The sequence below is a fragment of the Hemitrygon akajei genome, chromosome 2, assembly GCF_048418815.1.
Source record: "Hemitrygon akajei chromosome 2, sHemAka1.3, whole genome shotgun sequence".
In the NCBI taxonomy this organism is placed as follows: domain Eukaryota; kingdom Metazoa; phylum Chordata; class Chondrichthyes; order Myliobatiformes; family Dasyatidae; genus Hemitrygon; species Hemitrygon akajei.
This window is the reverse complement of record NC_133125.1, coordinates 52,094,007-52,118,256: the sequence shown is the minus strand read 5'-3', so window position 1 is coordinate 52,118,256 and position 24,250 is coordinate 52,094,007. Positions and strand designations below refer to the sequence as shown.

At 40.9% G+C, this 24,250-nt stretch overlaps 1 protein-coding gene across 2 annotated transcripts in view; it reads right to left on the bottom strand.

Moving 5' to 3' along the window:
• Window positions 1-24,250, bottom strand: part of kank1a (KN motif and ankyrin repeat domains 1a) — a 280,795-nt gene that overhangs the window by 25,198 nt on the left and 231,347 nt on the right. For both annotated transcript variants that reach the window (XM_073072177.1, XM_073072180.1), the window contains exon 3: window positions 15,146-17,794. In XM_073072177.1, coding sequence (XP_072928278.1) covers window positions 15,146-17,794 — 2,649 coding nt within the window. The remainder of the gene's footprint in view (window positions 1-15,145; window positions 17,795-24,250) is intronic.

The window sequence follows — 24,250 nt, the reverse complement described above, 5'->3', positions numbered from 1 at the left end:
TAAGTGGACATTGAAGCTTTGGACACTACCTCACTTTTAAAAAAATATATAGTATTTCTGTTTTTGCAAGTTTTTTAAATAAACTATTCAATTAACATAATTTATTTACTTGTTTATTATGTTTTATTTTTGTCTCTCTCTGTGTTAGATTATGTATTGCATTGAACTGCTGCTGCTAAGTTAACAAATTTCATGTCACATGTCGGTGATAATAAACCTAATTATGATTCTGAAATAGATTGGTGAAAGCAAACTACAAAACCATGAGGAATGTGTGTTTAGGTCTTAAACAACAAAGAACGGGAGGAAAAATAAGATCTGACACCATGAACATCAAACTGTCAAAAATTTGGTAACCGCTCCCTTCACTGTCCCCTTTCCAACATTTCTCTATTTTTCTTTTATTCTCTCCTCCTGATCCAACTGGCGAACACCACACCATGTATTTCTCTCCCCATCTGTCCGTCAGCCACATAGTCCTCCTACTACTTCCCCTCCCCATCTCCCTCCCTTTATTCCTGGCTCCACTATCCTTAGGCCTTGCGTCACGTCTACCCATCACCTCCCATCTTTTGACATCCTTCCTGCCCTCCTCTCTCCCACTCACCTGGACCCAGCTATTCCTTCTCACTTCACCCCTTCACTCTCTTTTCATACTGGCTAGCACACCCTTTCCTTCAAATTTAGACAAAAGGTCTCAACTCAAAATGTCAATTGTACACCTTTCTCCATTAATGCTGCCTGATCTGCTGAGTAGTTCCAGTGCTGTTTGTGTTGCTCTAAATTCCAGCACTGCAGTCTCATGTCTCTGCTTAGGTCTTTATTAAATCCGGGAGGGTACCAACACAATTTTATTTTCTGTGGATTTCAGGCATACACAAGAAGCCAATATGGATCTATAATTCAAAAAATTATTAAATGCATTTTAAATTGCATGTACAGACAAACATAAGCTAGATATATTCAACAGAACAGATTGGCTCTACATTCCAACTTCTCCCCCAGTTTCCATTGTGAATATTTTTCCTGTGTTTCAACATATCAGACTCCATTGCTATGAACAATATGCAGACTTGTCAAGATTCTCCCACCAGTTATTCAGTACTTAGCCAAGAAACCAGTATGCACAACTTTAAAGTTTGTTATCAGCTCTTACAAAGTGTGAAATAAAAGTCCTGCAAGCCCCAGTTAGGTACATGGAAGGAAACTAAAATGGCAATCACAGATTTAGTTTCAAATGGGTAATAAGATGTATTATAGTTTTCCTATTTACTGGCAGAGCCATTTGGTTAAAATGTTCAACTCCTTTCATCTTTGTTATAAACTGTAAATGGAAGAAATTCTCCTTCCTCTGACCCAACTGTACATCAGGTGTGAGAATTATTAATTTCTCTTTTGTTACCTATGTGCAAGAACCAAACTGAGGAAGAAGCAATCACAGAAAAGACAATGCCAAAGCATGGAAAGAGAACCACACTGTTTAAGCAGGTCAATAACTCAGCAAACTGAATAGAGAGGCAACAGATGAAATCCGGTTCAGCATGTGAGGGAATATTCTGGAGTTATATGAATATGGCAGATATTAATTCAAGCAAAACCACTCTTTGGTTCTTAGTGCAAATTATAAATTGCAAGCAGTAAATTAAGTTAGAGCACACCTTTGCAAATAAACAAAACTGTCTGTAAAAGATATGGTTTGCAAAATGGTGGCCATGAAACACTTGCCAAACGTTAAGAGAATGGGGTTGTGTTAATTGGCCTCCTTACTCCAGGGTTTGAGTAATGGGTTTAAGCAATTTCCACCATCGTAAGCAAGTTCAAGGAAGCTTGCAGACTGGACTGATACTATCACTTTGCTCTATGGGTGTCTGGCTCTCTCTCATCAGAAGTTTTAGTTTCTCCTCGCAAAGGAGTTTGAGCCTTCAGAGGTGCAACTACGATGTGCTTCGACTGTAAGTAAGTACCATAAAAGAACCATCTGTCAACCCAATATAATGAAGTTAAAAAAAAGTCATTGTAACTATTAAGACTGTACTGAATTACCTGCTGTTACCTTTGATCTTAAGAGTATAAAAACGTAATGTAATTTTGGATTTATGAGCCTCTATCCAGAGCGTTTCCATGAGACAGTCATAACATTTGGGGGCTCGTCCAGGATACATATGTATCCCACTGGGTGGGCGGTGACTTCAGCTGTTTAAAAGTATTTGTTTAAGAGGTATGTGTGTACGCAATGCGTAAGGGACTAGCTACCAGACAGCACAGGGAAGTTCATTGAGACAAGGCCACCAGTTGTGGAAGGTGGTTACTGACTGTTTAGGACAGTAAAGGGCGCACGTATACTCGTTCAATGGGCAATTGATTAAGTGCAACGGGTTTACTGAGAACACTTGGATAGTGTGGGAGATACCGTTTGGGACGGCAGAGAGTAAGTTTGGGAAATTATTTGCATGCGTCCGAATGTCTGTGGGAAAACCTGAGAACCCCAAGATGGGCAACAGTGTAGAAATGTTTAACGTTCTACATAAAAATTATTCAACAACATCATGGGCTCAATTATGTAGAGAGGAGTACTTGCAGAGTACACACACAATAAACTTGAGAAGGTTGAATGGAGAAGGCTGGGTGGGTTAATACCTGAAGCCTAGAGGTACATTGACAGTACATTGACAGTGGTGGAAATGTCAATCAATGAGGAAGTGAGATGGAGCAGCAGTCATTCTATGTCATGCGAATTTGCAAGGGAAAATAAAGTGCCTGAAATCACAATGTACACTTAGTAGAGCTGCAGAACGAATGGGATGAATACAGAGAAGGAGCCAGAGAGACGTATGTGAAAAACAGGCAGATTAATTAGAAAAGTGCGTGAATCAGACTAAGAAGTAAATAGATTAAGTCCCGGTAGGTGGATGCTTGGTGGGCATCAACCATGGAAATAACCGTTGAGGAAGACGATAAGGTAAATTGGGAAGCGCTGGACCAGGGATTTGACAAGTAGGAAATTACCTGCAAACAGGAGACTAGATTACCTCAGGATTTCCACAGTAGCCCTGACATTTTCCATAAAGTCATTTTCCACAGATCTCAAATAAGCTGGAGTTGATGCATACTGTAGTATAATTCTACAATATATAGATGATTTGTTAATCACCTCAGAGGTTGAAGCAGGGCACTGTGGGGCCATAGTGAGTGCTTTGGAAGTATTACAGCACCAGGAACTTAAGATAGGGCCCAAATAGGAATGCAACCAAGGGCATGTTATTTCACTGGGTAGGAAGGATATTTCAGATGACAGAAGGACAGCAATTAATTCCATGTCCTATCCAGTCAATGTGAGGGGAGTGAGGAAGGTTTAATTACTTCTGCAACTTCACAGCAGGATTTGCAGCACTGATGGCCCCATTACAAGCTTTAGCCAGAGGAGGGAAGCTCCCTCTGGAGGAAGTAAAGTTGGTCAGTAGAAGAGAAGGCCTTCACAGTTAACAAAGCCCTAATTTCTGCACCTGCTTTAGGATTAACAGGTCTGACAGCCTCTTTCACCTTCACTGCAGAGATGAGGGACAGTACTACAATGCAGAAGCAGCGCAGGATCACGGGGACACAAAAAGACCTGCGGCATACTATTCAGCAAAACAGACTCCTGTTTCCGCCAGACTTCCCTGGTGTATTGCAGCCTTGGACTGTGTAGCCTGAGCTGTGCCAGTTTGTGAGCCTGTAGTAATCGTGGGGCAGCTCATATTACACACTCCACACACCACTGCGGAGCTCCTGAATACAGTGAGGCTGAGAGCAATCAGAGGACTGCTTGGGAGGCAACTCTCACCCCCAAAGACAAATCAGTAACGAGATAGAGACAGAGACAGGGGTGAACCCCGCAGGTGTCATCCTACAGAGGGCGAAACATAAGTAATAACAGGAAAACCTGGGGGAAGAATCTGGTGTAAAAGTAAATTCCAGTGGAAGGAGAAGCAGAGGAGAGTTTTATAGCTGGGTTCTGGAGGTACTTAGATGGGAAGTCACAGACTAGATGCACCACAGTGACAGGGACAGCAGAGAAATTAGCTGCAGGAGCACTATCCGATGGATGCTCATCTCAGGTGGCTGAACTAGTGACTTTAACAGAAGCTGCCACAGGGGGAGGAGAGTGAACATATACAGGGGCATGTGAAGGTTTGGGCACCCCAGTCAAAATTTCTGTTACTGTGAATAGCTAAGCTCATCAATGACCTGATTTCCAAAAGGCATAAAATTAAAGATGACACATTTCTTTAATACTTTAAGCAAGATTACTTTTTTAGTTCCATCTTTTACAGTTTCAAAATAACAAAAAAGGAAAAGGGGCCCAAAGCAAAAGTTTGAGCACCCTGCGTGGTCAGTACTTAGTAACACCCCCTTTGGCAACTATCGCAGTTTGTAAATGCTTTCTGTAGCCAGCTGTCTTTCAATTCTTATTTGGGGGATTTTCGCCCATTCTTCCTTGCAAAAGGCTTCTAGTTCTGTGAGATCCTTGGGCCATCTTGCATGCACTGTTCTTTTGAGGTCTATCCACAGATTTTTAATGATATTTAGGTCAGGGAACTGTGAGGGTCATGGCAAAACCTTCAGCCTGCGCCTCTTGAAGTAGTCCATTGTGGATTTTGAGGTGTGTTTGGGATTATTATCCTGTTGTGGAATCCATCCTCTTTCATCTTCAGCTTTTTTTTTACAGATGGTGTGATGTTTGCTTTCAGAATTTTCTGGTATTTAATTGAATTAATTCTTCCCTCTTCCAGTGAAATGTTCCCCGTGCCATTGACTGCAACACAAGCCCAAAGCATGATCAATCTACCCCTGTGCTTAACAGTTGGAGAGGAGTTCTTTTCATGAAATTCTGCACCCTTTTGCTCCAAACACACCTTTGCTCATTGCGGCCAAAAAGTTCTATTTTAACTTCATCAGTCCAAAGGACTTGTTTCCAAAATGCATCAGGCTTTTTTAGATGTTCCTTTGCAAACCTCTGACACTGAATTTTGGCCGTAATGAGCAAAGCTATGTTTGGAGAAAAAAAAGAGTGCAGAATTTCATGAAAAGAACACCTCTCCAACTGTTAAGCACAGGGGTGGATCGATTTTCACATTGCTTGTCAATGAGTTAGATAATGGAATTGATGGCTTTGTGCAAAGTTTGCAGATCATATGAAGATAGGTGGAGGTGTAGGTAGCACTGAGGAAGCAATGTGATTGCAGAAGGACTTAAACAATTTGGACAAATGGACAAAAAAGTAGCAGATGGAATATAGTGTTGGGAAATATATGATAATGCATTTGGGTAAAAGGTGCATTAGTGCAGATTATTATCTAAATGGGGAGAAAATTCAAACATCAGATGTGTAAAGGAGCTTAGGAGTCCTCGTGCAAGACTCCCAGAAGATTAATTTACAGGTTGAGTCTGTAGTAAAGGCGGTAAATGCAATGTTGACATTCATTTCAAGGGGAATAGAATGTGAAAGCAAGGGGATAATGCTGAGGTTTTATAAGACACTAGTCAGGCTGCACTTGGAGTATTGTCAATAGTTTTGGGCCCCATATTTCAGAAAGGATGTGTTGTCATTGAAGTGAGTCCAGAGGAGATTCACGAGGATGATTCCAGGAATGAAGGGGTTAACCTATGAGGAGCATTTGGCAGCTTTGGGTTGGTACTCACTGGAATTTAGAAGAATGCAGGGGGAATTGCAACGTAACCTACCAAATGTTGAAAGGACTGGATAAGGTGGATGTGAAGAGGATGTTTCCTATGGTGGGGGTATCCAAAACTAGAGCATACAGCCTCAAAATTGAGGGACAACCCTTTAGAACAGAGCTGAGGAGGAATTTTTGTTGCCATCCATGGAATGCTCTGCAACAGACAGCTGTGAAGGCTAAGATCGTGGGTATATTTAAAATGGAAATTGATAGTTTCCTGACTGGTCAGGGGAATCAAAGGTTATGGTGAGAAGCAGGTGTATGGGATTGAGTGGGATCCAGTATCAACCATGATGGAATGGTGGAGCAGACCTGATGGGCTGAATGGACACAATATGTTCATGACCCTCCAGCAGTCTTGGTAGTGGCCAGGGATGGGCAAGGATGTTGCTAAATTTTGTTAGACATGCATCATTTGTGCCCAATATATCCCCGGTGGTGAATAAAGGTGTAGCTAGCAAACCAGACACAGACTAGGAGCTCCTGGGAAAACATTCGGATGGACTTCCTGGTGCCCAGTGAGGTCCTTGAGCCATTCAAATAAGGACCACACCAAACACTTCTGTAGATCAACCAAAAAGAACTGAGAGGCTTGTCAGATTATTCTGACAATCTTGTGTCTTGGCATAGAGTGTCAACTGTTGCCTTTGAAGCTGAAGTAAATTACCCTGCTGGTGCCCCTGCACACAGGTAGATCTGACAGTTATAGTTATCAGAGATTGAAGGGGTAATGATAAGGATATGATCAAGCTACAATGGGCCAGCAAGGAAGCAGACAACAAGCACGTGAATGACAAAGCTGTATTTTAAAGATTGATTGAAATTGGGAAGACAAATATGCCCAAGAAGAGAATGTGATCAAATTCCTTGAATGTTTTATTGCTGTCTTTGCTTAGTCTTGTAGAAAGCTAATTAGGTATGACAGATATTGTCAGATGTTGCTACATAGGGACATCACAGATTATTAAGTGGGTAATGGATCCAAAGTGAAGGGCATTTTTGCTGCCCAACTTAATTAGATCCTCAACATTTGGCCTTTCTGGACAGATTTCTGTTCAGGGACCAAGAGGACGGCATGTTAGGGAATATTCTGGAGTTATGTGAATATAGCAGATATTAATTTAAGCAAGAACCAGTCCTCAGCTCTCAATGCAAGTTATAAAATGCAAGCAGTAAATTGAACTTAAGAGCAGCAACTCTGCAAATGAACAATATTGTAAGATATATGGTTTGCAAAATGGTGATTATAGGACAAGTGCATTTGTATCAGCCAAATGCTAAGATGATGGGGTTGTGTTCATTGGCATGCATTAATCCAGGGTTTGAGTAATGGGTTTTAAGTAATTTGCACCATTGTAAACAAGTTCAAGGAAGCTTGCAGATCGGACTGATATCATGACTTAACTCTTAATAGTTGAGCATTTGTATTACTTATAGTTTATTCCAGCAAAGGCATTTGAACCTTCAAAGGTGTCTTATCAATTACAATAAGCTTCCACTGTAAATATGTAACTCAAAGGAATCATTTGTCAATCTAAAGTATTGAAGTAAACAAGGAAATTGTAACTATTGAAATTGTATTGAATCACCTGCTCTTAGGGTATAAAAATGTGAGATACTTTTGGGTTTGTGAGACACCAACAAGAGTGTCTATACGAATGCCAGCTTGTTGAGATGAATAAAGACTTCTATAACCATCAGTTTTGGTGTCTCTCTGGGAACTTTGATCACAGCCACAACAGGGCAGTGTTAAGTGACACATTTTATAATGTTGAATGAGGTGGGATGGCACTAGTGTGAAAAATGTCAAGATGTGAAAGTACGTATGCACACTTCTCTTTAAATATGATCCACGGGCTTCAGCACGAATGGATGTCGAGCCTTCATAAGAGTGGTTGCAATCTCAGAAAGTAGACAGGTACTCCCACATTTAACAAGTATCTGCATGAACACTTGAATCGCCAAGGTAGGAAGGACTAAGGACCAAAACGGATTAGCATGGATAGGTAAAGCAAAAAGTATTCACCCACACCCCCACCCCCACCCCGGAAGTTTTCATGCTTAATTGTTTTGCATTGAATCACAGTGGCTTTTTAAAATGCTGATTAACAGAAAAAGATTCTTTTGTGTCAAAGTGAAAACAGATCTCCACAAAATGATCTAAATTAGTTACAAATATAAAACACAAAATAATTGACTGCACAAGTACTCACCACCTTTAATATGACACACCAAATCATCACTGGTGCAGCCAATTGTTTTTAAAAGTCAGGTAATTAGTTAAATGGAGATCGCCTGTGTGCAGTCAAGGTGATTGTAGTAAAAGTACACCTGTGTCTGGAAGGTCCTACTGCTGGCGAGTCAGTATCCTGGCAAAAACTACACCATGAAGACAAAGGAACACTCCAAACAACTCTGCGAAAAGCTTATTAAAAAGCACAAGTCAGGAGATGGATACAAGAAAATTTCCAAGTCACTGAATATCCTTTGGAGTACAGTTAAGTCAATCATCAAGAAATGGAAATAATTTGGCACAGCTGTAAATCTGCCTAGAGCAGGCCATCCTCAAAAACTGAGTGACTGTGCAAGTAGGGTATAGTGAGGGAGACCACCAAGAGACCTATGACAACTCTGGAGGAGTTACAAGCTTCAGTGGCTGAGACGGGAGAGACTGTGCATACAACAACTGTTGCTCGGTTGGGTGCTTCCCCAGTCGCGGCTCTATGGGAGAGTGGCAAAGAGAAGCCACTGTTGAAAAAAACTCACATGAAATCTCGGCGAGAGTTTGCCAGACTCTGAAGTCAGCTGGAAGTTTCTGTGGTCTGAACACTATGTTTAGCACTGCACATAATCAAAAACACACCATCCCTACTGTGAAGTGTGGTGGTCTGCATCATGCTGTGGGGATGCTTCACTGCAGCAGGCCCTGGAAGGCATGTGAAGGTAAAGGGTAAAATGAATGCAGCAGAATACAGGGAGATCCTGGAGGAAAACCTGATTCAGAGTGCAAGAGAAGTGTGACCTGGAATTTGTTTTCTGCGATTTGTTTTCCAGCAAGAAAATAACCCCAAGCAGAAAGCCAAAGCTATACAGGAATGGTTTACAAACAAAGTTGATGTCCTGGAGTGGCCAAATCAGAGACCACACCTCAATCCAATTGAGAATTTGTGGCTTGATTTGAAAAGGGAAGTTGACTCACGATCCCCATGCAATCCGGCAGAGTTTGAGCAGTTTTGTAAAGAATGGGGAAACTATGAAGTGTCCAAATGTGCAAATCTGATAGAGACCCATCAGCTGCTAAAGGTGCATCTACTAAATACTGACTTCATGAGGGTGAATACTTATGCAATCAATTATTTGGTGTTTTATATTTGTATTTGATTTAGATCAATTTGTAGAGATCTATTTTCACTTGGACACAAAATGAGTCTTTTTCTATTGATCAGTGTGATAAAAAGCTAAATTGCGATTCAATGTTGTAAAACAATAAAACATGAAAAGCTTCAAGGGGGAAGAGGTAAGTACTTTTTATAGGCACTCTACTTGGTCAGAAGAGACATGGTGGGCTTTAGGCCTGATTCCTTGTTCAATGTCGCTGTTACTCAATGGGACATCAATTGACTCAACATCAATCAATAGGCCCCAGATGGAGTATTTTGACAGGTGTAGATACACTACTGTAAGAACATTTGGCCTTTCAGTTATACATCTTTGATCTTCCGGTATCACTCCCAGATGACTTTCAGTAGTGCCCTGGTCATAAGTTTCCTCAAAAAAGACCCTAGTTGGCAAAATAATCTCTAACAGTGGAAAACATTCACAGGTGGACTGCCAACAGAACGAGCAATCACTGGTATTAAAAGACGAGCCCAGCTACATACAACGGTGAGCTCAAATATTTTCCCACCATTCCCTCCGTACGAGCTGTACACGTGGATCAGATGCTACATGCATACATGAAGCCTAGCATATAACAAGGTTCTCATCTGTTGCCAGGGTGACTTTGTTGCCTGCCTGGATTTCAACTTAGAGGGAGGACAGGGGCTCAGTGGGTGGGGTAAGAAAATGGAATGGCAGTTCAGGCAGTGCAAAGAAGAATGCACGAGTGGCAAAGACAGGAAATTCAAAGATGTAACATGTAATGCTGGTTGGTTCTGCTATGAATTGTAGTAAATTATAAATTATTTTCTGTTGATAGAATGTTTTGTTTGACAAACCAGGTAGAGAAAGCAACTAATTAATTGTCTAACTTATGCTTTTTTTATACAGTGCCTTGAAAAAATATTCAGCCCCCAACCCTTTGTAAATGAGAATTACAACCAGGAACTTCGATCAATTTGAGTGACAATTTTGTGAATCACGTGCTCTTTTCTTCCCCATCCCCCCCCCCAGAGAGCAAAGCCCCCCCAAAAAGCAGGGAAATTTGTAAAGCATGAAAAACTGAAATGACAGCAGATCAAAAGTATTCAACGCCTATTAGATTTATGCCACACATATCGCTCAGTGTTGAGGCCAAGAAGTTCCACTTTATTCTTGTCTTTCCACAAGACCTTTATTCACATCTTTAGTGTCTTCTATGTGGCACTTTGCAAAGTCTTTATGGGCAAGGATGGTGTAAATCTAATACTGCACATCAGCCAGGTAACACCATCCCTACTGTAAAGTATGGTGGAGGTAGCTTCATGCTTTTCAGCAGCAGGGATTGGATAAAAACAGAGATCCTGGATAAAAACCTGTAGCTTCTGCCAGAAAGCTTAAACTGGAAAGGAAGTTCATCTTTCAGCAGGACAACGACCCAAGCACTCTACCAGAGCAACCACGGAGTGGCTTCAGATGAAGAAAATTGATGTCATCGAGTGGCCCAGTCTGAGCCGTGACTGAAAATCTCCTGCAAAACCTCAAGCGTGCTGTCCAGCACAGCTCCCCAACTAAACTGGCACAGACTGAGCAATTTTGCAAGGATGAGTGGACAAATCTTGCTCCATCACATTGTGCAAAGCTAATAGAGACTTACCCAAAAATACTATTGGTTGTAATAGCTGTCAGAGGTGGTTCAACTAAATACTGAGCAAAGGGGGATGAAAACTTTTGAATTGCTGACATTTCAGTTTTTGAATTTTTAGTTTTTCATGCTTTACAATTTTCCCTGTAGTTTCTGATTGGGGCTATACTGTGAAAAAAGGAGCATGTTATTCACAAAAAAAAATTCTCAGTTAAATTGACCAAAATCCCTAGTTGTAATACTCATTTATTTGAATAAAATCTTGGGGCTGAATACTTTGTCAGGGCTCTGTAAATCATTTACCTTTGCTTGTTAGTTATAATGACTGCCTATTGTCTACAGTTCTGATCATGAAACCACCAGAAAGATGGGATGGCAAGAAGAGATTCACCAGGATATTGTCTGGAATAGAGGATGGTTGTCATCAAGACAGGTACTGGGTTTACCCTCAATGCAACATAGCAGAGCTTGTGGCAACCTCAAAGAGGTTTACAAGATTGTGAGAGTCAAAATCTGTTTCCCAGGGCACAGAGGTCTACAGCTAGAGGCTAAAGATTTACAGTAAGGGAGGAAAGGGGACTTTCAAGATCTGAGGGGCAAGATTTCCACAAAAAGGGTATTTGGAATGAGTGCTCAGAGGAATTGGTGGAGGCAGATACAATTACTACTTTTTAAAGGAATTTGGAAAGTTACATAGATGAAAAGGTATAGAGGCTTAAAACAGATAAGGTTTTCAGGGTGAGCATGGGCAAGGTGAACCATGAGGGTCTGTTTCCATGGCTATAGACTTCCATGATCTATGCTCATCTTCCAATATCTTAGCCGCCAAGATAAGAGAAATACAAAGACAGAAGCAAGAGGGAGATCAGAGAGGTGAAGAGGAGAATATAGAACAATCAGTTCAAGCTGGGCTTCCGAAACTGTACATCAGTATTCAAAGCACATGAACAATTTGCACCGTTGCTAATCAGCAGACACGTGGTGTGTGCTTCAACAGTGGGGCATCATATTGACAACAATTGTTATGTATACTGTACTTGCTTTCCATTTGCAAATGGGAAACATGGTGACCTTGTTCGGCAGGATACAGAAGAGATTTTCTCAGTTATTTCTAGGAACTGACAGCTCCATGGTTGTTAGTGTCGTGGGGAGAGAAGAACTGTGTTTGCTTACAAAGTACAGCAAGTTCAGTGGAGATTTGATGGTGTTCAATATCATGAAGAATTTTGATTGTGTAAATAGGAAGTCCCTTTTCCCAGGGCAGAATGGCTGGTAACCAGAGCACAGATTTAAGATATTTAGCAAAGAAGTATTGGCTACATGCAGGTAAATTGATGCTTAAACAATAATTTTCCAAATGGTGGTGGAAACAGATTCATCAATTGCCAAAAAGAAATTGCATGAAATGGGAAACTTCCGGTGCTGTTGAGAAAGTTGGGGAATATGACTCATTGAATGGCTCTTCCAAACTGTGAAGAAATATGTGGCCTCATCGTGTAGTGTGTTAGTCTATGCCACTACCTAAAAATACAATCCCAACATGGAAACATTGAAAAGTTTTTTTTTAATATATGGAAAGCATACTGAGGACTACGATGAAACCAGTCATGTTGATCACTGCATGCTACAGATGATTAGAACCATAGGTGACCTGCCTAATCCCTACGTGGGCTGCACCCTGCCCCAAAACTCCCAACCCCTAATTCACTTCAGCCACTCTCAACATCATGCTGAGAACCGAATTGTGCAAAATTAGCCATTAAAAGTGGCAAAAAAAATTATTTGATTCACCGAGCTACTTCAGCTTTGAATCTAATCTGAAACAAAATCTGGTAAATCCATTGAAGGATTATTTTCCCAAAGCTTTATTTATGTCATTTTATTGTAATGACCAACTGTGAGCCTTCAATTGTCATGTGATGTAGTCAGCTAAGAATTTGCTAAGCACTGGGACATTCCTTCAAGTCACAGAATATATTTACCCGGTCGAATCCTGTAATGCATCTTCTCAAAGAGTGCAAAGTCAGCATAAACCAACACAACATGGGCACTGTACTGAGGCAATTAAACGCATCGACTGGGCTCTACAAGTACTTGATTAAGATGGCTTGGTGACTTGATAAATTAAAATTAAAAAGTGGTAGATTTCCAAATTGGAACACACACTGAAATGAGAAAAATCCAATTTAAACCAGACCATGTTTAAATGATAAAAAGCATGATTACTAAATCACTTAAATGGCATTAACAGCGTGGAAATTAATCACACTCGTGTTTGATTCTCTATTTGAAATACTAAAGTAGGAAAATAATTCTATCCACTGAATTCCTCAATTTAGGTTGGCCTAGAGAAACAAAGGGAAAAGACTTCAGACACATTGTCATCCAAATCCCTTCGCCAGCTCTGAAAATGAAGAACTATTACCACTGAGCCAGCTGGCATCCTTCGGTTCATTGTAAAGTGTCTTTGGATAAACTAAACCATTTTCTTTTAAAGACAAATCCCTTTATTTAATTTGCATTGGCTGCATATTAGCAATGTTTTTTTTCTTTTGCAAACGGGACTGATAATCAGTTTATTTTTGGTGGAAGGCAAGAACAAAATGTTTTAAAACAAAATGCTTCTCCGGTCCACGATCTGCTTGGTTGCATATAATGAATAGTCAATGCAAGATCTGATTTAGGTACCTCTAGATTTCAAAGGTTTCTCTTTCCACAAAAATGCTGCCTGACTGAGGGCTGCTGGCGAGCTCTATTTTTTTTATTTCATATTCTCAGCATCTGCAAATTTGCTTTGAATTTCAAGAGAAGAAAACATCCAACTTAATGGAAGGAGCATTTGTGTCTTATGAAGACCCAGCAAAACATTTCATTCAAACTGGTTGCAGATGAAACCCCACTATTAAAACAAAGGAGAGTGAAAGGAGGGAACTGGAGACCGGCTAGCAAAACAACAATAAAGGGAACACTAAAGTACATCAAGAAATGTGATATCAGGCTTAGATATTTGTAATGGGATTAAACAAAAACCAACATAGATCTATAAAAGGGAAATAGTGTTCAATAAATCCAAGGTTTTTCTGAGCATGTAACAGATAGGACAGATAAGAACAAATGAATATAGCCTATTTGGGTTTTCAGAAGGTCGGTGATACATATATTCGCATTCAAGAGGTTAATGCACAAAAGCAAAGTAGCTGCAATGGAAGACAATAGACATACATGGATTAAAAATTAATCAACAGACAGGAGAGAGAAAGAGCAAGTAGGACTCTCTTAGGGATGCAGTGGCTAGTGAGATACTGCAGGAGTCATTGCCGCAGCAGTAAGTGATTTGAATGATGGAACTGAGTAAATCTTTTCCCAAATTTGCCCCCAACAAATTGTAGTAAGGAGGGGCACAGAGGCTCAAAGCTGATGCAGTCAGGTGTGCATAGAACATGGCACATGCAATCTAATGTGGAAAAATGTTAAGAAATAAAATGTAAAGGCAGATAATGATAAATTAGGAAATATTGATGTAAAGAGCAACCAGACATGGAAAGCATGCACAATGGTGCAGCAAACAATTAAAATGGCAAATGAAATACTGGCTTCATAGCAGGAACTGTGTGTGCAGGAGCCTGGATATCTTGCTACAATTACACAGGATCTTGAGACCACAAACGTCATTGAGGGAGTGCAGTGAAGGTTTAACAGACTGACTCATAGATGGATGGACTGTGTCATATGGAAACATTTGGTCAACAAAACACATCTCTAGTAGGGCTCTGAAGAGACAGGACCAAACTGAAAAGCAAAATTCTGACGGGGCTAGACAGACAAGGATGTGTTGGCTGGGAAAGGAGGATAGTGGGGTGGTGGTTGGAGAGATTTACAACAAAATACCACACTCTCGGAATTTGGAGGAAGACTTAGGACTGAGATGAGGAAGAATTCCTTCTCTAAGAGGATGGTGAACCTGTGAAATTCTCTAACACAGAAGATGGTGGTGATAAAATGCACTTTAAGTTTGTAGCAGATAGATTCCTGTCAATGAAGGGATACACAGAACAGTATTGATATTGGATTGGCCATGACTGTACTGAATGAAGAATCAGGCTCAAAGAACATACTACTTTCGTTATTATGCAAATACAACACAATTCAGGACAAATAAAAATCATGTTTTGTCAAAAGGCTTTAGGGCATAGTCAGTATCGTTACATTAGAAGTTATTTCATACTTGAACAGAAAAAAAAATGGTGATGCGGAGAATTCTACTGAGCACCAAACAATTATTAAATTTTTTGAACTGAACTGAATGGCAACAGGTTTGAGTTAAACCTAAATATTTAAAATTAGCTGGAGCAGTGAAACCAACAAAGCATTTCTCCTAGTACCAATGACAGATTGTCACAAATACTTCAAACTTGTAACTAACCTGCAGTCGCGCCAGCAGAGTCTGTACAAGGGCTGACATTAACAGTGCCTCTTATTTCCTCATTGCTCCCATATTTCATGACTGAATTTAAAGTAGTCAGTGTATTGAGAAGCTGGGAGTTCAGGGACCCAATCTGAGAATGGGGCTGTCCAAAGGCATCAGCTAGCTCAGTATAATTTTCAGCAAGGAGCATCTGCTGCTCTTGCAGCAAATTCTGTACACGCTCAACATAGTGGTTCAATGTGGATTCTGCCCCAGGATTGTGCTCCGTCTCTTGGTACTTTGCAGCAAACACAGACTCATCACCCACACCGATGCTCTTTGTGTTAGCAGGCACCAGTGGCTGATTGATCGTGCCACAAGCAATATTTCTAGTTTTCAAACCAACGAGGAAGTTTTCATTTATGCTTAACTGACCAACTCCAAGATCTTTGGTTTTTACAGGTGACGACTTCTCCAAGTCAACATCACAAGTGGATGTCGTGCCCACACCAACGGAGCGGGTTTTAACAGTTGCATTGACATCCTTCACTCTACCGTCTCCCACCGCGACAGTTCGTGTTTCAGTGGCTGTCGTGTTGGTCTCCTTATTGCAACTGCTCACAATGGTACTGGTAGTAGAGTCTGTGAGTGTTACCAGCTCAGTATTGGTGAATTGGTTCAACCTATTCACATCTATATGTGTCTGTTTGTCTGCTGTCTGTGGTACTGCCATTACTGCGGAATCAACGGCCTTAACTTGTTCTGTGTTTGTACTGGAATTCATCAGCTCTTTCGGTTGGCAAATTATAACATCCACTGAACAATCACCAGATCCTATTGATTTAAATTCCCTCACTTTCTCCTTGGTGAGGTCTCGATCCTCCGCTGCTGCTTCTGTATTTACAGCTACATCGCAGAAACTTCTCAGCTCGCAATCCATCGCCTTATCGCACATTACAACACGGTGACCCACGGCCATATCCTGCAATTCCACCTTCTCGTGCACGACCCAGCAGTTCATTGGTATATCCAGACCCACAGCGACATCTTGACAGTCAGGCCTACAGGTGACTCCAGAGTTGTGCGTTTGTTGCTGAGTGCCCACACAAGCATCACAATAGCTCACGTGGTCACCTACTATTTGGTTTTTCATTTGCACTGTCGCTTGTACTGATACAGTCGCGGCCTGAGGCTGTGCCATTACATACTTATCTGTCCTTTTCCTCGAGCCAGCAACCTGCAGCTCTAACTTCAGTTTACTCATTTCCACCTCATGAGTGGCTTCTTTTAAGTTCACCTCGAGCCTGTAAATTTTCTCTTTCAGTGCATCAATCGTCTGCTGCTGCAGTTCAATTTCCATGTCAGCCTCCGTGGTGATACCGAGAAGAGTCTCACTGACGCCAACACTGGCATCGGTCTGGTCAACAGCCGCCCTCACTGCCACGTCCTTGAGACACCTTTCAGATTGATGATAAACCACAAACCCATTCATGTCCACATCGGCTCCCACAGCCACCGACCTGTACTCTTTTGCCTTCACCAACGGCTGTGTGCTCGGTTTTTCATCGCCACTGTCCTGAATCTTTTTCTCAAGTGCCTGCATCTCTGCTGTCAGCTGCCTGAACTCTTCCATCCTCAAAGAACTCTGTTCCAAGCTTTCCATTTCGTCCTCTGAGTCGATGTGCAGCTCTCCAACCTGCTTAGTCTGCAGCAACTGCTCAAAGTGATCTGCGTTTCCGGCGCTGTAGGATCGCTTTCGAAATCCACCGGCAGCACTCTGATTCACAGTTTTTTGGCTCTTTAGCTGAGCTGTTAATTGCCTCCTTTCTTCCTGTAACACTGAAATTTTTACCTGTAGAATGGGAATCGTTTTCACTTGCTCCTCCAGCTCTTTGAGTCTTCGCAGTGCAATGACCATTTGCTCCCTGATGTGTTGCAGATGCATTGGGGTGACGTTTGTGACAGGCGTCGTGATGCCCGAGCTCAAAGGGCTGTGACGAATGGAACTGCCCATCGACGAAGCAAAATAAGGATTGTATTCCCCATTTGCCTGGAAGCCATTTTGAATTTGCTGGGAATTTGGCGAGGCTTGACTTAACCCTGCGGATCCCGTAAATGAAACCAAAGAGTTGGTCGACCCTGTGCCTCCAAAACTTGCAAACCTAGGGCGCCGTGTATCTCCAATGGTAGACTGCATGATCAGTCTCTCTTGCTCCAACCTTCTGCGGGTTTCCATCAGAGTTTTTTCAACATGGAAATTATGTGCTGCTGGCCTCGGTGAAGGTGGAGGCAAAAGTTTCTTTTCTTGAACGCTTAAAAGTGCTGGGGATGTCTCAATTCCACCACTTTTTATTTGAGGGGTATGCTGGCTTCTTGCACCAATAAAAAGTGATGGTGACAATTTGTTGTCTTCACTGTTGGAGGATGACAGGGATTCTGTTGATGTCCAATCACTGACCTGATCTCCAATGTTTCTAGGATTTGCAGGACCTTTACCCACTTTGGTCTTTCTTTGAATATTCAGTTTCTTTATAGTGTTTCCCCTTTGTATGTCATCCACATATTTTAGAAAATCCAGGTCAATTTGAAAACCATAAGGAGTTTCCACAGAATATTGAGACTGCGGATCCTTCTCATCTTCTCCGTTTAAAGAATTGCCTCGTTTCCCTGTAGACGAAAATGAAAAATATCATTATTGATTTTTTATTGTCTATACATGCAACTCAGCTATTTTGCACAGAAAGCGGCAAAAAAATGTCACTGCGACTCAGCAACCTTTATCAAAACAGTTAACACAACGCCTCACAGAACAGAAAGAGTTAGCATGCAATCACGAAGAGTTTGTAACCGTAGTACAAGTATCTCAGAGACTTTGCAGCTTTATTAAAATGGCAGCTTTGCCTGATAAAAATCCAACACTGCAGATTCCTTAATTAGCACTTATTTGTGGCATTCTGCTAAAATAGAACTTGCTGCAGCCAGAGCTTCTGAGTTGAACTGTTATGCCTTAACCAGGTGACCAAATTCACTGCAGTGAACCACACGGTTAAAAAATTCCAGCAGGGTTAGAGTTAGAAACACCGCGAGTAAATACATGAACAATTCCAACTAAAACAAAAATTGCTGCTAACAGTCTTCCCTTCTCTGCTCCAGATTCGCTACTAAAAAGAGAGAAAAGATCACATTTTACTAACTTGAAGTTTTAAAAGCGTGCTCAGTCCCCTTGTGTTTAAGCAACAGCTTCTTACTGGTTAAGTACAGTCCCAATCAGGTTGTGCTCAGCTCTGAGCACACTCACTAAAAATATGCAGTCAGACCCGTTTCTGACGGTCCGAAATTCCACAGCAAGTGAGGAACTGTCTAATCAAGCAACAGACAGAACAATCCTAAGAAATTCTGGAACAAAAGTCATTCAGTCAAGCTAACTATCGCACAGTATCAAGCTGTTTTGAAGCAACGTTACAACATAAAAGCATGGCTGCTGCTCAGACTTATTAACTGTGATGGTTTGGCCTATACTGCCAAACAGGAAAGGAGAATTCCATTACTTACAACTGCAGACAGGCAACTGTGAGGAAACAAGATCCAGCTTCTGAAACGTTGGTTAAGTTTACATTCACGCTTTTTTGTCCCCCTCTCTCTGCAAGCCCCAAGAAGCACACTTCTTTTGTAATCTCTGTATCAGAGCTTCAAAATACTTTCAGCACTCTAACCAGGCTGGAAACTGTCATCTGAAGCCCTGCCTGCTCTTACTCATGGTGCCCTATAAGGGAAAATTCCAAACTTAGCCAAGTACAGCACACCGTAGCAGAGGCTGGGCAGACACCAATGAAATGCCTTTTCGGAATATGCCCCAGCTCCCCCACCTGCCGTTGAACACTGTCTTTTTGAACTGAAACAGAGCTGCTTCTGTTCATTCAAGTGACATGTTAAAAAACCCAATGCATATTCTGCTAGAACGTTACATTGATTCAGAGAAAGGTGGTGGTGGAGGGGAATAAGTACAAATGTGCTTTTCTTTATAAAATCCACATACTGCAGTGGCATTAATCTCTTAACTGTAAGTATAATAGTTGGATTCCACAAGCCTCAAAATCACTGAGTCTTAAGAAGCCAGATACACTTCAAACTTCTGCAAAAGTTTGGTTTCAAATTGTAGGAGATGATGGGTGCCTGTTGCAAATTGAATGGTGCTTTTAAATCTTTAATCAGATATGTTACATTGGCATACCACTGTAGCACAGTAGTCTGCGTGACACTATTACAGCTCTAGTGTTGGTGTTTGGAGTTCAATCCCAGCATCCTCTGTAAGGCATCTCTGTATGTCCTCCCTGTGGGTTTTCTCTGGTTTCCTGCCATAGTGTAAAGACCTCTCGCGTAGGTTAATTGGTCACTGTATGTTGTCCCATGATTAAATTTGGGTTAAATCGGGATTGAGGAGGGCTGCTGGTGGTGCTGTTTGAAAGGCCAGAAGGGCCTATTCAGAACGGTGACTCAAAATAAATTATGACTAATAAATCTTTCTTACCCTAGTGATTTTTTAATTCCCAGCCATTTTTTGAAAGTTAAAACATGAATCCCAACTTAAATTGGTGGGCATAATGGATAGGCCAAGCATTTCACAGCTTCCCATCCCTTTTCCAAATCGTCAGTTTCTTGGCCTTTCTGATCACATGGCAAGTCAGCAGCCTAGTGTTCAGTTTTCAGTGAACACTGCGGTTCCATCAAAGAGCCGACATTCCTGGCTGGCTGTTATCATATACTTCCCACTCACGTGGCAACACATTTCTTGTGACTGGACAAGAGTTGAATCAGTAATTGGATAACCGCTGGTTTGACCGGGCTGGGCCAGGTGGACCTGAATGAAAAGGCTTTTGATGAGAGCAGACAGAAGAGCAAAAATCCAAGCCAACCATGCCCTGCTGTGATCCTCAGCATCATGGTATCAAGGAGTTGGTGCACTTGAACTCTGTCAGGAGAGTAAATTGCTAACTTTCCATAAATCTCACAAACAACATGGATAGCAGTATTTGACTCACAGCCCAGTGTTGAGAGAGGCAAGGGTACCCTTGTGGCAGTTAACATACAGGTACTATCAACCATTTTAAAGGAAATTGCATCTTACCCTTTTTTTGCAATACGTGAGCAACTATCTTGCTGCAATAAAACCAGGCCTGGTAAATAATGCCTGGAATATTGCACAGAGGGCAGGTCTCCCTACACTGAGGAGAACAGACGTGCAATAGGAAATTATTTCTGAGGTGGGAGGGATTGTCCATGAGGAGCAATTAAGCAGACTCTGCCTACAATGTAGTTTGGAGAAATGAGACATTATCTCATTAAAATGTTCAAGATCCTTATGGGTCTTAAAACAAGGGAGATATTGGAAGGATGTTCATTTGAGTGAGCTGCCTTGAAACCTAGGGTCACGGTCTCAAGAAGCAAGTCTTTCAGGGAGGAGATCAGAAGAAATTATTCACTAATCTGTGAAGAATCAAAGACTATGGGTTAGAACAGGCAAGTGGTACCGAGGGTAGATCGGTCATAATCTTACTGAATGCCGGAGCAGGAAAGAGCGACTGAAGACCATATAGAAGAGTGGTCTTTTTGTATCTGAATGAATAACCTGCAGTAATCTTGGACCTGAAACGTCAGTGATTTGGATGACGGAATTGAAAGCTTTGTGGCCAAGTTTGTGGGAAAAAAAGTGGAGAGGAAATGGTGTTGAGGAAGCAGGGAGTCTGCAGAAGCACTTAAGACACATTAGGAGGACATGCAAAAGAGTGGCAGATGGAATACAGTGTAGCAAAGTGTACAGGCATGCACGTTGATAGAACCAATAAAGGTGTAGACTATTTTCTGCACAGTTCAGTTTTGGGCCCTTTAACGAAGAAAGAATTTGCTGGCTTTGGAGAGGGTACAGAGAAGGTTCACAAGGATGATCCCGGGGGTTAAAAGCATTTGTTATCTCTGGGCCTGCAGTCGCTGGAGTTTAGAAGAATGGGGGGTGGGGGTGTCATTGAAACCCAGCAAATATTGAAAGGCTGAGATAGAATGGACATGAAAGGTATGTTTCATATTGTGAGGGAGTTTAAGAACAGCGGCACCATCTCGGAATACAAAGATGTCTCTTTAGAACAGAGATAAGGAGGAAATTCTTTAGCCAGCAGCTGGTAAATCTGTGGAATTCATCCCCACAGACAGCTGTGGAGGCCAAGTCGTTGGCTATATTTAAAGCAGGCAAAATTTTCAGGGAGAAGGCAGGAGAATAGGGTTGAGAGGAATAATAAATCTGTCATGATGAAATGGCGGAGCAGATTCAATGGGCTGAATAGCCTAATTCTGCTCCTATTTCTTATAATTTTGGTAATGGAATTCTTAGCATTAGAGGCTAGACGTATAGCAGGGGAGGAAATGTGACAGTCTAGTGTTCTTGGCAGCATCTAAAGTTGGTTTACATATAGAGATTTAAAAAGAGGAATCCTCAAAACAGCCCAGCTATTTTTTAAAAACTAATTTTAATCTATCTGAAAATCAAATGTAACAAAAAAAGTTACTGTTTCTACATCTTGCCTAGTGATTTATTTTTTAAAAATACAAGATCATATGGCAGGAAATGCAGGTACAATACTCACAAAATAATTGCCATCATGCTGTTAAAAGATCATGGCAGAAACCGAAACATCACTTGGGGTGGTGATAATAATTCTCTCCAAGTTTAGTATTTTAGATTTTTCCCAATGTCTCAATAATTCCAGATCCACTAAAAAATATGAACACTAACTCAAATGCTTACTATTAAGTCATTTTGAAGTTCAAAGTAAATTTATTATCAAAGTATATACAGCACTATACACTACCTTGAGATTTATTTTCTTGCAGGCATTCAAAGCAGAAGAAATAGAATGGAATCAATAAAAGAAACTTCACAGAGAATCCTTGTATCACATCAGCAATTGACAAAGAATGACAAACTACCAATGTGCAAAAGACAAACTGTGCAATTAGAAAAGAAATTATAAAGTAAATATTACTGAGAACATGAGATGTAGGGTCCTTGAAAGTGAGTCTATAGGTTGTGGAATCAGTTCCTCTTGCATTTGGACCTTTTACGTGACTGATACAAATCTTCGAACTGCATGCAAAAGAAATGAATTGTACTTGTATATATTGGCATTCACCCAGAGCAGTTTATGCTCAGCAAATTAGATCCGGGTAGTTGCCCCTATTATTTGGGCAACTTTGAATGCATAGTCCCACACAAGCTTGTAGATTATTCCTGAATTAGTCTGTTTTGGTGGCAGTAGGAATGAGGGCATCAGGGAAACACAAAGCAGTAACTCTCAGTAGAAGGAACTGAGACTTTATACAAATCCAGCCCCAAACCATGACATTATTGCAGCAACCTCACACTATATGTCAATTGCTGATGTGATACAAGGATTCCATGCTAAAAGCAGTACAATGGCCTTCTAAAATTGGATCATGTGTGCTGCCTTGTACAGGCCAGTACAACTGTGTGGGTCAAAGGTCCAATTGTATCCAGATGTGCACACAATAACAAGTTTTCATACAATTATTTGTTTGAAATGCAATCATACTCGTGCTACAACTAATTTTCAGTTGCACAAAGTCACATTATTTAATTCTACTTCAGACAAAATCCACTTTACGCACATAATGAACACTACATTTACAGACTGAAGAAACTGGTTCATTGACATGTGTGGTACAAGTTTAAAGGTGTTACAGCTTATCTAGATTTATATCAAATATTTTATTCTTTTTAAAGCACAACAAGATTTCCTGTTATTTCTAACATTTTTTTAAGTACTGGCTCTAAAAGTACTAAATCAACTTCCAAATTACAACAATGCAACATTGGCATTGTCATAAAGTGCTGATCACAACATCAGCTACAAGGAAACACGTTTACTTTCACAAACAAATTTATTTAACAAATTAATGAATAACATAAATTCGTGTTTGTTATTCTTTTATGCTGTTAGATCTTTTCCCCAACTTGAGGCAAGATGTTACTCATGGACCTGTTACACTGAAGGTCTGCTTCCAAGGGTACCAGGACAAGGACTGCTGAGCAATGATTTCAATTTATCTTCAGTGAACTGTGAGTTGCAAAAGCACTCGTGTATTGGCAAGATACAAATGGTGCGTGCAGTGTCAACCTGAGCTTGGCATTTTACAAGGAGCCTCACAATTCGAAATAGCAGCAAAATTCCAAACATGTACTGCTTGTGCTATGCATTTCAGATGACTACTATTGCAAAAGGCTCATGCTATAATGTGCGAAAGATGTATAGAAATAACTTCATCTTCACTTTTAACTACAGAATATAATGCAATGTCATGTCAAGTTTAGAATCCAGATGCATAGTTAAATTTTGGTATTGGAATTGGTTCAATAATAGTAAGACAGCTCAACGTAAAATGCTAGTTAGTTTGTCTTTGTGTAAGCAAGTATCTCGATAGCACTCAGACATGAGCACTGTCAACTGACCACTTTCTAAAATGCACACGAGTGAATCTGCAGATGCTGGAAATAAATAAAAACACAAAATGCTGGCAGAACTCAGCAGGCCAGACAGCATCTATGGGAGGAGGTAGGAGGAAACCCTGATGAAGGGTTTCAGCCCGAAACGTCATCACTACCTCCTCCCGTAGATGCTGTCTGGCCTGCTGAGTTCTGCCAGCATTTTGTGTTTTTACTCTCTAAAATGCACCTGTTATCTCACAAGCAGTGTCCTAACATATTGTTCAGACAACTTTATAGACCAGAAAATATAGGAGCAGAATTAGGCCATTTGCCCCATCGAGTCTACTCCGATTTAAGGAACTGTTGACTCCAGGTAGTTAATATTGGAAACTTGCAGAAACAATTAAAAAAGACTTTGGGTTTTTTCCACAATTGTAGTCACTATGTTATAAGATTGTAGTAATGGGGGAAATGAGGTTCAAATGCCATAGGTTGGAGTGAACACAGCAGCTGCACTTTACTAATTTTTCATATGGTCTAGGCCGGGTCAAGTATCACTAATTCAGAGTAATTAAATGTACAAGATTCTCACGAGTCTTGCTACATGGGATTCTGCTTTCACAGTCCAT